Below are 12,199 nucleotides of genomic sequence, written 5' to 3' on the forward strand. Positions count from 1 at the left end.
TGTTAAGCCGAAATGAAAGAAGAAATTCATAATCTTTCCTTATTGAGCATTTATTACCTTTGCTTACAAAGGGAAGACCCTCTTCAAAGAGAGTGCAATGACTTTCTGGTGAGACTTTCCGTTTCACAGTTCCTGAATCAACAAAGTTTTCCTTTTCTCTTCGATTTGTTGAGTCTCGGATCACTTTTCTTCCTCAACAATGGCGAAACGGAACTAGAAATCGAGAAAGAAGAGATCGGCATCACCACCAGTTTCACCTGAGCATACTCTGCTCTGGAAGTAACCTTACCTAGTGGATCAAGGTTTTCTACAGCTTAGATCCTCCCCAGCACACTCCAATGGTTTGTGTTGCCGATCGCAGCTTCGTTGTCTCAGATTCACCAGATAATGTTTCTAGCCCTTATTATCTTCGGTGATCATCCGGGTCTGGCTCAACTCTTAATGGATCTAACTATGCTGGACTTTGTATATGTTGACTGAAGCGCTCTTTTATTGATGGTAGTCTGCCTCGTCCTAGCCTAGATGATCTTATTATAAGTTATAAGATCTGGGTAAGGTGTAAGAGTATGGCGAAATCCTGGATTATGAATACTAGAGATATCTCGATCTTATATATGCAAGATACGGCAACGGAAGAAATTAAGGAAAAAAGGTTCTAGCTCTCAAGTTCCAGTCTGAGCTACTGAATGATCCAAAATGAAAAGAAAGATTTTTAGCTTTAACCAAAGAATAGACGAAAAAAGAGGTCCGAAGGTGCTTTAGCAACGAGACTGATACCTCCGTCAAACCTACGTCGGGGAGGAAGCAGCAAATCACTTGAGGGAGATCCTTCTTCAGCCACTAGGTCAGGTGCAGAAGTCTAAGTGGAGTACCGGCAATTCGTTTTCAAACGTAGGAAAGGTGCTGTCCAGCACACAGCTTTTCTTTTTACCTTTATTCCTAAGAGCAAAAGAAGGTAAACGACAAATCACACTCCTATGCTTTGCTTGCATTAATTCTTGGAATTGCTGGGGTGGCATGACCAGAGTAATCTATGCCCTCGCTCTACTGCTTATGTTCAGATTCCTAAGCTGGCAGAATTCTATCCTAAAAATTGCTTCACCAGAAAGTAAAGTTCTTTCCGTTCCTGCTTTTTCTTCGAGTTGAAGGAGCCTTTGGTTTCACCGTTTTACGCTTTGAACCTGGACCTGCTTTCTTTCTTCAGCACAAGCGCACACTCCCAGCGAAGTAGCCCCCGCAGCCTCCCGCAGCCCCGTAGCCTCCCGCAGCCTCCTTTAACGGAGGTTTAACGAAAATAGCGAAGCAACCCTAGCGAAGCAACCTACTTTGACGTAGGTCTTTGACGAGGGGCTTTAACGCGGGTTTGACGAAAGTAACGAAGTAACCCCTTGAGGGTGTGGGCTTGAGTAAAGCAGCAAATTTGTTTCACTAGCAAAGCAATTGTCCGAATAAAGCGTCTCATCTTTATCACAAATGCTACGAATCCAGAGACTTCCTCTGCATCATCATCCTCGTCTGTTTCGCTCTCGCTCCAAGCAAACCAATAAGAGAGTATTCACACATTCAGCTTTTGTGTGCCCCTAGCGAAGCAACCTTTGCATTAAAAACATTTAAAGTCTCTTCTCTAAAAAAGGGCAGTGCTCAGCTTTGCCATATCCCTACACTGTTGTTCTCCCTTCTTTGACACACGATCACGATTTGTTGTTGTGTTCTGTGTAAAAGGGTTTTTCCTACTTTGTCCATTCTTCTTTACTACTTTGCCAAAGTTTCTAGCAAGCAGTGTGCTGCCGATTGAATCTTCAATATCTCTCTTGTTGTCTTAGTGTGTGCTACAGCAATGCTTTTTCTCGGACTTCTCAGTCTCCATTTCATACGCTTGTAGGTGACCTACAACAACATCAAACGCAAGGGTATCTGTGTCATTCATGGCTTGCGAAGGGCTGCTTCGCCGGGAGTGTGCTACAGAACAAAAGCTTTTTGACTTTTGTCTTTGTCTTTCATTTTGAGCAGCATTGGCAAAGCACAAATGAATTGTTCAATGGTCTCTCTTTCCTCCGTAAAGCCAGCAGCATATCAATACGAGATCTCTTTACACTTGTCAACCCTTCTGTAGGATATCCCAAGCATCTTTGGCTGATTCACCCTTGAATGTGTCACTTGCGATTGCTGACAGTGCTTTGCTGTTATACTTTCTACTTTTTCTTCTCAGCGTCTGTCCATTTATCACTATCCTTTTCTTGCCCTGCCGCTTCTACTCCTTTCACCCTTTCTCCACAGCATACCATGCGTCTTCATAAATCCCTCGGTGCATCTTCACCTTCTTTTATAGTTCCCTTTCTCAGATTGGTCGATGCACAGCAATCAATTCCTTAGATTCCCGCAGTGTGCTGATCCTCACCTGTTGTAAGTAGTCTTGGTATTTGGTCGGTAAGTAAAGGTACGGAAAGAGCGGACAACGAATGAAAATCTCTGAACGTGATACGTAATAAATGGGAGAAAAATATGGATGAAACCCCTTATCTATCTTTCCTTCGGCAAAAAAAGTTTATGAAGCCATCCTCGCCTCGGGGATAAGAGATCTTTCGATTCTGGAGAGTAAGCTTCAAGCTCAAGATCTCATTTGTGATCTTCTTCTTCGCGAACCTAATCTCAAGTGAACATTTCTTATTGAATTCTCAATTTTCGTATAAAAATACCTGCCTTTCATTTTATTGAAGAGAAAACCTCCCCCCATTTGAACGAAGTCTCTGGCCTTCCCCGTTATGACTTTAGAGTATCTCTCACGTCTTATAAGTCACTTAAAAATGAATGGGCGGATAGGACCACTCCTGCTTGCTCTTGGCCTTGGCTGCTTAGAGACATTCCTTTAGTTCGTCTTAGAGAATAGAATTAGGAATTTTATTTTCGTCTTCTTGTAGGTCAGTCATCTGTTCAATCAGGAATTCCATCTCTTCTTTGCTTTCTGGTACCGGTTTGAGTTCCTTTGTTCAAATAAATATCTACCCATGTCAGGCTTCCCTTCCCGGTAGTACTTTCGTTCTTCTTCTGTCTGAGGCAAAGGCGAATCCCTTATACTGTATACGGTCGAGCTGGCTTGGCTGGTACATCAAGCATATCGGCATATTGCTTGTTCGGTGTGGTACACATATCTGTCAATGTCAATCAAGTAATAGAATTCATTCCCACTGTCTGAAGAAAACGTGAAGAATTGCCTGTTTATGAGCTTGGAAGACCCGTTGAAGTCCCCGAATAAAGGGGAAAAGGCTATAAGTAGGCCGTTTGCTATTGCTAGAAGGGCTGCTCGCCTTTATACGGCTTGGCTTCGCTATCGCTCCTATGTAGTGATCGGCCTCAAAAGTGGTATTCCTGCCATACAAGCCTATTTTTTCTAGTGCTAGAAGCTTCGCCAGAAGCAAGCAAGACGAGGGAGCGGAGCTTCGTAGACAAGGCTCGTTACGTACTTGACTGACGAGCTGTCTACTAAACGAGCGTTAGAGCGAGCGAGTTAAGCCTCTAAAGTTTGATAGCTCTTCCCCCTCCCCCCCCCCTCCCTCACCTTACTCTTCAATTTCCGCTTAAGCTTCCCCGGTTTGGGGGATTAATTGATTGGATACCCGAGAACCATAATCTTTCCTAGGAACAGCTTCTACGACGATAGATAGGGGTCAGCTTTCTTTGGCATCTATGCCCCCTGCCCTCCAAACAGTATGGGAGCCTTTCAGCTCGTACTGCTCACACTCCTAGATCTTCACGGCACCTCCTCCACCATAGTGTGAGCTGCTCCCAGCGGAGAAAAGCAAGGCCTACTTCCTAATTAGCTTTCAACAACGTCAACAACACCACGAAAAAAGTAAACAATGGTTGCCCACTAATCTGATCATAGGTGAAATCCAATCCCTTCGCTTCGCGCCAGGCTTTGAAACCGTAAGTCAGGCTCCTTTCGCCTCTCCTTACAGTCGAGTCACGTCAGTACCTCTCAGAAGCGAGAAAGCGAGCAGCAAGCTGAAAAAAGGGGAAAGTGGTTTTATAAAGCAAAATAAGCTAAGGGGGCTGGCTAGGAATCGCAAGAATTGAGAAGGGTGGGAAAGACGGGTTCGGTAATGGCCGGATTAGCAGGAGGAAGGTCTTGAAGAGCCTGAAACAAAGAAAGGTGTACATAAAAAAAGAGGCTGGTTATGGCCTTTACTTGATAGGACTCATTTCCCATCCCGGGAAGAGGGGATAAAAAAAACCTTGCGGAAGCCCTGCCCACCCTTCTGGATCCCTCATATTTATGATTCCAGGCTTCCCGGACTCGTAATAGACGGCTAAGAACAAGAAGAGGGTCAGTAGTCTCTGCCGTTGCAGGTCCTTCTCCTTCCGCTGAGACGGCCCTCTTTTTTTGTTTGTTCACCGCGGCACGAAATCGAAATCATGAAGAAGCTGGAATAACTCAGAAAGAGAGTGGTGCCTAGCCGTTGAGAGCGTCTATTATCTTTGTAGAGGAACAGTACGATCTTGGACTGGCCCCCTTCGCATGACCTAGAAAGATCAAGAAGTCCATGCTACTATAAGGCCTCTAAACTCCTCCCTCAGGACACTATTGCGTTGCCCATGGGGACGGGGTAGCCCCGACTTCCATAGGTCCTTGGTTCGACCTCCTAATGAGAATTAAGGTCCTTGCGCGGGCGTCTCATCCCTAAGACTTGCTTGCTCTGTATGGAGTGCCCTGTGGTTCCTCGAGTGCCAGCCGCAGAGAGGAATGCCATCAACTAGGGCGCTATTGGCCACTAACCACTCGCTCGCCAGCCGCTCGGGCTCCGCGTTTCAAGTTCGTTATCCTAACCGTCCCCTCTGCTCCACCGGGTGCCTGGCCCTTTCTTCTATCTTATCTACTGCCTTGCTCCTCGGCTCCCTACAGCTCCAGCCGCTCGCTGTAATAGCTTGCTTCTCGGGTGGCTCGCACCCCGGGTGGTGCGGCTGAGCCAGAGTGGGCTCAACAGTCGGCCTATGTTTCCGGGCGCACGCGTAAAGGCATGATTAGTTCCACAAATCTCACTGCACTGACCATAGTAAACTCCTTCTCGTTGTACCAAAATAGAGATTTGATTTAAACGACCAGGTACAGCATCACATTTGACACCTAAGGAAGGTACAGCCCAACTATGAGGTACATCAGCAGATGTTACAATAATACGTAGATGAGTTTTGGCTGGTACAACCACTCTATTGTCCACTTCTAATAAACGTGATTGACCCAATTCTAGATCTTCTTCTGGAATCATATAACTGTCAAAAGTGAGTGACTGCTCATCGGAACTGTTATAGTCAGAATACTCATAAGTCCGATACCATTGATGTCCAATAGCTTTGATAGTAATGGCTGGATCTACTACTACCTCGTCCATTGAGTATAAGAGAGCAAATGATGGTATAGCAATGAACATCGAGATGATACTAGGAAAGATGGTCCGAAGAATCTCGATAGTAGTTCCATGAACAATCCTTTGCGGGATTGCATTTTTTTTATAGTGGAAATGCCATAAAGCGCGAACCAAGATCCATAATACGAAAACCAAAATCAGAATGAGGAAGAAAAAGATATCGTGATGTAAGTCTATTATTCCTTGCATTATAGGTGTAGCTGCGTCTTGAGATCCTAATTGCCATGGTTCCGCTGCATCACAAGGAGAAATTGTGAGGAATAACCATTTTAGAACAATCATTTTCAAAGCAAAGGTTCCTTCATTTTCTGCTCCCCCCAAACAAAGAGAGACTGATTCTGACTCTCCCAATTAAGGAAGACGGAAATGGCTGGTGCCGGTTGGTCCAACCAAGAAAAAAGAGATGGGAATTTGGGGCGTAAGATTCTTCTTCTTCTTACAATATTTTGAGTTAGATGAACAGATCACTCTCCTCTAAGCAGCAGTCTTCTTATATACGAAACCAACATCCTTATAATACTACTAGGCCCCCACCACACTGAATTATGAACTTTGCGCCTCCAGGAGGGTCAAGGCAGAATTCTATTCCTATCTCCTTCGTCTGGTCGAGAAGGGACTCTGACTCTTCTATTACTACAGTACAGAGGATTAGTCCCATTTTTTCGTCACGATCGATCCACGTCCGGGCTTAGAAAGCTAGCTTACTAAGGCGAAGGACCGCTTTTTATTGATTGCACGAGCTAAGAACAGATCCACAATCTATTATCTAATGAATATTCATTAGATAGCTAATTATCCTTTGCCTAGCTGCCCATTGCTAGAACTTCCAGCGCTAAGGTGGTTGGTGTGGTAAGGCAAGGCAACTCCTCTTTCCTACGCTAAGCGCAAAAGGCACTCGAAGGAGTACTGGGACCAACCATCACTACCATAGGGTTATAGTGGTAAATCCTGCCACCTCAGACTCTTATTTTCCCTCACGTGTCAACAAGCAAGTTGGGGTGCTCTCCCTTAACGTGGTAGGGCTCTGTTTCAGGTCTTGACGTTGGCCTGATTAAAAAAGGCATCCTCGTCGCAGCAAAGCCCGTGTACAATGCTCAAAAAAAACTGAGTCAAAAACGAGACTTTCACAGGAATAACACATCTTTCTAAACAACAACGGGTTCTAATAAATTAAGCCTTGTCATGGCTGGTTGGGGTTAAAATTTCATAAAGGTGGGTAGAGAAGGCCGCAGTAGATTCTTCCGACCGAGTCCCAGTGGCAGAGTCTTGAGGCACGAATCCAACGGCAGGGGAATCAGCGGCTGATCGCGATTCATCAGTCGCAATTCTCCCAGCAGCTATCCATTTTAGTTCACCAGTCCATTACTGAGCTGTGATTGCATAGGTAATAGAGCAAGCTGGAGCGGAGGCAGCAGAGATGAAGGTGAGAACAGGGGGGGTAGGAGTAGGGCACCTAGTTAGTTACAGTTTGCCCGAAGCATCGTTAGAGGCATAGGCAGTCAGAAATCAAAATCGTGGTCGATCTTTTTCAGGCTATCGAATCAGCAAGGGTTTTTGAATAGTCAAGGCTACTCGATAAAGGATGGCTGGCATTCATCAGTACGTGTGGATCCGCCGTAGGGGTTGGTTCAGCCACTCGACGACCGGCACTTGCCATTGAAAAACCGCTTAATCGTGCTTTCTATTCCTATGAATAAAAGAAGAAGATAAGGATGGGTAGTGATACCAATATTCACTCAACGCCAAAGAAAACTTCTAAAACAAGGTCAAAACTTCACGGATTTCATCAGGATTAATAGTCATAGGAAAGGTACACTCAAACGAAGAAAAGATCTTTTTTGCAAGGTCACCATAGTTCTATTTGAAATTCGACTTTTTACTACATTACTTCCTGAAAGTGTGCCCGTGCCCTCAGAGGGGAAGGGGTTTTGGAATAGGGGTAGGAAGGACCTTTTATGGGTATAATTCATGTTCGGTCCTCCACTCAACAAGCCACTGGATTAGCTTCCGGCGGAATCCGCTTTGAAGGCCTTGGCCTTCCATTGAGACAAGAGATGATTCACGCTGAACTAGGATGCTTGGAAATTGCGTACTTTTTTTCTGACACCTGGCACAAAGAACTCGAGTGCCGCCTGCTACTACAGTGTATTAGAGTTCGAGCAACAGATAAAGGTTCGAGCTAAAGCTAATTCCGAGTTTTCGCGGGAAGAAGTACGGTTTCGGACAGCTCATGATGAACTATTGAATCCTTCTCCATCCGAATCCGTCTCAGTTCCAGGTATTGAAGCGAAAGATGACTCGACCGGAGGAAAAAGCCACTCGGGGATCAATTTTCCACATCAGTCTAAGTGGTGGAGGTATCAGCCCTGGCATGAAGGCCGGAGATTAGAATAGAATGCTGACTTCTAGTTTTTAGACGGGTAGGAGATCGGGGAAGTCTTAAAAGTGAGTGCATCAGTCTTATCCGATTACTTAATAGAAGTCAGTCAGTCTCATCTTTGAATTGCTGAGAGGACTTAGGAGAAGCTTATTCGTGACTATGAGCAAAGACCCGCGGTAGTGATGGCTACAAGTGGGCTACGAGACCAAGGTGGGGTTGCTAGACTGAGTCAGAGGAGAAAGAAGTGGAATCAACGGGAAGACTTCATTGCGAGAATCAATCATATGGAGGTAGGATTTCCTTCTTCCTATGGGAAGCAAGTTAATAATGTATCGGGTAAGGCCGGTCTAGGTACATAATAGTTACATCATAAATGAGTGCTCTTCGTTGAATTCTGACTTTACGGGCAGTTAGAGGAAATACGTTTTCATTGCGTAGATCGAGGCCGTAATGCAAGAAGACAAGGACTCCTTGAAAGGAAAGAGATTACAAAAACTGGCGCTTGGCTGTCAGGCGCAACCCTTTTACTTGGTTTCCTTGTCGAGTCAATTCGTTCTTCCAGTTCTGCAAGACTGGTTATGTCGCAGAGCTGCAGTTTTCCTTTTTCTTGTTTTTCGCATAAAAGCTGTTGCTGTAATAGAAAGCGCATACAAGCTAGCACTGACAAGTAAGCCTGCTCACAATCGCATCTATTATTAAAGCTTTCTTTCGTATAGAAATATCAGCTGTGACTATATACTGGCTAGTTAGAAAAGCAATCCGGCACGTAAGCAAACAGTCCTTTCGACGCTTAAGCATATCAGCTCTTCTCACTATCTTTGTATCAGCTGTTCTATCATTCCTTACTGAAAGTCCGGAATAAAGAAAGCGCGGTTACTGGTGCTGTTACTACTCTTCCTAAAAGCCCTGTTGGCGCATATCGTGGGAATGAAAGCAGTTCCTAGTAATTCCTTACTTCGACGACTGAAGGTTGTTGTCGATGTTGCAGTTACTGTCGCAACATTCGCTGCTGATCTATATTCAAAAAGATTGTGTACTAATAGAAGCTGTTCCTGAATCTAGCTTAGTCGCATTTCTCTATCCGCATGTCGTCCAGTGGGAGTGGGAAATTCCTGACTTCAAACCCCTGCCTCTAAGGCTAATGCCCTAACTAGTTGAACAGCTTAAAAGACCGCCAGGAGCTCTAGTTGGAAAGGACTTGCTTATTTGCTCTCCTAATTTGGAAAGACGAAAATATGTGGTTTGGTTGGTTGTTGACCAACGGAAAGCATGGGACAGTTTTATATTGAATAATCAAAATTGTTTGGGCCGAGTTAAGTAAAGACTGGCTTTACTTAACTCTACCTATAAAGATCTCTCACTGCACACTTTCTATATATATCTGTCTCCATCCAATCAAAGACGTCCATAGCAGCCTCCGCTTTCTTTTCTGAAGCGGCTTTTTCTCGATACGAAAGAAAAGGCCTAGCCTGCATACATATATATACAAATAGCATTACATTAGCTGTTGCTTGCTGTATCTTACTGATGTGCAGCAAGGGAGGGTCAGCCGGAAACATAGGCCGCTTTTCAAATGCAAATAGGTGCCCCTTTGGCTGCTCCTCTTATTCCATTACCGATTGCTTCTAGCTAGGGATAATAGGAAAACCTCTCTCGTGGCCCTTGCCCATCCTAAAAAAGCCTTGTCCAAGTCCTCTTTCCGTAGAAGCCTTGGCAAGTAGTCTCCTACCAAAAAACTCTCAATCAAGCCCTCACACCCCTACTTGGTTAAAACCCCATTTTCCCAAACCTATACCTCTAATAAAATGGGGCATCCTCTTATCTTGTTCGTATTCTAGTTAAAACCTCTTCTGATAGGTAGGTTCCTATCCTTTATCTATCAGTAAATGGATGAAATTCACTCGTCAGAATCACAATATACGACGTAAAATAAGGCCACGATCGCTGCATCTTAAATCGTTCGTTCACTCGAAAGTCTTCTCTCTACGCTAAAACGCTAAATCATTTGGACTCTTTCACACAGGAATTTCAGTGAATAAGGAAGTTCCTTTTCGGTTTTGCATGCCAGCAACTGCTCTATTTCGTATCATCCCATCCAAACCTATGCGCTATTTCACTAATGATCATGTAATTCCTGAAAAAGGCAGACCCACATACGAGAGCCTGACCATGCACCGAAATAGAATGACCTATAAGGCTTTTCCTTCGTTATCCGAGTGTCGTGGTGGAAGCATTAATGTAGCGCCCCTGGCCTAACCCCGGAGGGCTCCAAGGTGTGGTAGGCAATAGAACCCCTGTAGTTCGAGTTGGAAAGCAAGCAGGAAAGCGCAAAGAGCAAAGCAAAGAGTCAAAAAAGCAGGATCAACATTTGTTACGAGGCGTAATTATGTAAGGAAGGATTTAGAATACCGAGCTGGGGTTTTGGTGCCTTAACTCGTATAATATCGGACAAACAAATAGTTATCCCTCGGCGCTTGAAAGACAAGAGTTCGATAAATTAGTTGCCTAATGTTCTGGTAAGAATCACGAGTCGAAGGTTCAAAGAAAGAGTTCCTTCTTCCGGACTTGAAGCTGGAGTTTGTTGGAAAGTGCGGGCGATCTAGTGCATTTTTCTCATAAAGACGCATGAGGGCAGGAAGGACTTATTAGGCTTATTAGTCTTAGTCCGTTCCCGAAGGGTAGTTCCTTGCGTAGTGCAGCTAGGGCTAAATATCCGGATAGAGGCCATTCCTTAGCACAAGCGCTAAGCGATAATAATTCCTTTTGCAGTGTCATCTTTGCCTCCGCCTCCAGCTTCACCCTCTCCTTTCAGTCGAGTTACTAAATAAAGTACCTCTTCCCGCTCGACCAAGTGAGGTGCATCTTCCGATTTCTCCTCTTCAGCCCGCCGCTTCCTCAACCACGGTCCCTTCTCATAATGCCTTAATTTAATGACGGCTACTTCCCTGTTACTCATACAGTCGTCCTCTACTGTCGAAGCTGATGCTACACCAACTCCAACAGCGCCTTCTCCAACGGTGCCGCCGTCATCATCTACATCGACTTATGAGAGCGTACCAAGCCTTCCTCTTGTTGTCGACTTATCCGGTTGAAGCTGCATCCATCGTCCCACCTCAACCATCTCATTGCGTCATTCTCAGCCTCCGTCACAACATCCTATACTTACTCGCTCCCGTGACGGTACAAGAATCGGGATCGACTCTTCAGAGAAGTGGAAGTACAAAGGAAAAAACACTGGAAGGAGAGGTAGTTTACTGGCTAGAGAGAGTCAGAAAGCAGTTTAGTAAGGTAGTTTACTGGCTTTCTTCCTTTCTTCAATGCTTGAGGGACTTCTTTACCGTCTAACCTAGCTAGCTCAACGAACTCATGTGGACACTCCTCAGCCCGAGAACCTCAAATACACATTAAGATGTTGACCCGTTTTTCTTTTCTTTGCTGATTCCTCTCAATGAAATTTGCCATGTTGCACTAAGTTACTTACGGATGTATGCATGCAGTCCGGGAACACTTTGGGGTGAACACCCATCCGAACGAGTAGAGTCAATAGTTCAGCATTTAGGCTGTAACATTTAGCAACAAAAAAGTCTTTAACCCAACAAGTGCTCTCCGAACCAAGCTAGATAGTCTCCTATCACTAGGCTCACCAACCTACCTGGACTTTGATTCTTATTATTCCTACCGGATATCAAAAACATAAGGATTGTTTCCAGCCATGAGTTCCCATATGACATAAGCGCTATTGGGTGGGCCATTCCATCAAATCTTTGAGAAGGGGCCCAATCTCGTATTTGATGGTTGGCGTGGCGATAGACTTCGCTTCTACGACTGCCTCCCCAGCCGTTACGTTGCAAACACTGAGCGAGAACGGTAAAGGGCGCACAAACTATGTCGTTGCGGGGGAATGCGATTCACCAAGCTGGGACAAACTAAGCCGTCCGGGGTTGGTGGGGCGGATTAGGAATGCGAAGGCCTTTACTTCGAAAGGAGACCCGCCCACTATTACCACGAAAAAAGCCCTGCCCTTTTCCTTCGCTACTAGGAAAGTAAGCAACCTCTATTAGCGCCGGACCCTGAGTCGAATTGATCGTGTCATGTGCAACGTCCATCAATGATGGTTCATTAATGTCCATAGATTTAGACTCCTTCCCCCTTCCCTACTACGAAAAAGATCGAGAGGAGCCCGAACCAAACCAAGAACGAAAACGGAAGCCTTTCGATTCGCTCCCCATTCTCTCTTAAATAAAGCTCGCCCTCGAGCCCTGGGCAGGTCGGCCGGGTCTTTCCCTGTTGTTCTGTTCCTGTCACGAGAAAAACGCACGGAAGAGGTATGCCCAGCGCGCGGAGGATCTGTTAAGAGTGTCTCTTGTCTCGGTAGGGAACTGTACGATCTTTTCCC

The 12,199-nt window shown here is 45.1% G+C and overlaps 1 protein-coding gene across 1 annotated transcript; it reads right to left on the reverse strand.

Moving 5' to 3' along the window:
• Nucleotides 1–3,258: 3,258 nt before the first annotated feature.
• Nucleotides 3,259–5,705, reverse strand: LOC147943832 (cytochrome c oxidase subunit 2). Its single transcript, XM_087450155.1, has 2 exons — nucleotides 5,006–5,705; nucleotides 3,259–3,658 (listed from the first exon to the last, which is right to left on the reverse strand). The coding sequence occupies exons 1-2, from the start codon at nucleotides 5,703–5,705 to the stop codon at nucleotides 3,576–3,578; spliced, it is 783 nt and encodes a 260-aa protein (XP_087306281.1). The 3' UTR covers nucleotides 3,259–3,575.
• Nucleotides 5,706–12,199: the final 6,494 nt, after the last annotated feature.

This window comes from Camelina sativa, chromosome 5, assembly GCF_030686135.1.
Source record: "Camelina sativa cultivar CO46 ecotype springtype chromosome 5, ASM3068613v1".
Classification (NCBI taxonomy): domain Eukaryota; kingdom Viridiplantae; phylum Streptophyta; class Magnoliopsida; order Brassicales; family Brassicaceae; genus Camelina; species Camelina sativa.

What these genes read in the sequence shown, in the direction of transcription:
- LOC147943832 (XM_087450155.1), bottom strand. Translation starts at nt 5,705, where the DNA reads ATGATTGTTCTAAAATGGTTATTCCTCACAATTTCTCCTTGTGATGCA. An exon ending in AACTAATCATGCCTTTACGC is followed by an intron (nt 3,659 to 5,005) that starts GTGCGCCCGGAA and finishes GCTGACCCCTAT; the next exon opens with CTATCGTCGTAGAAGCTGTT.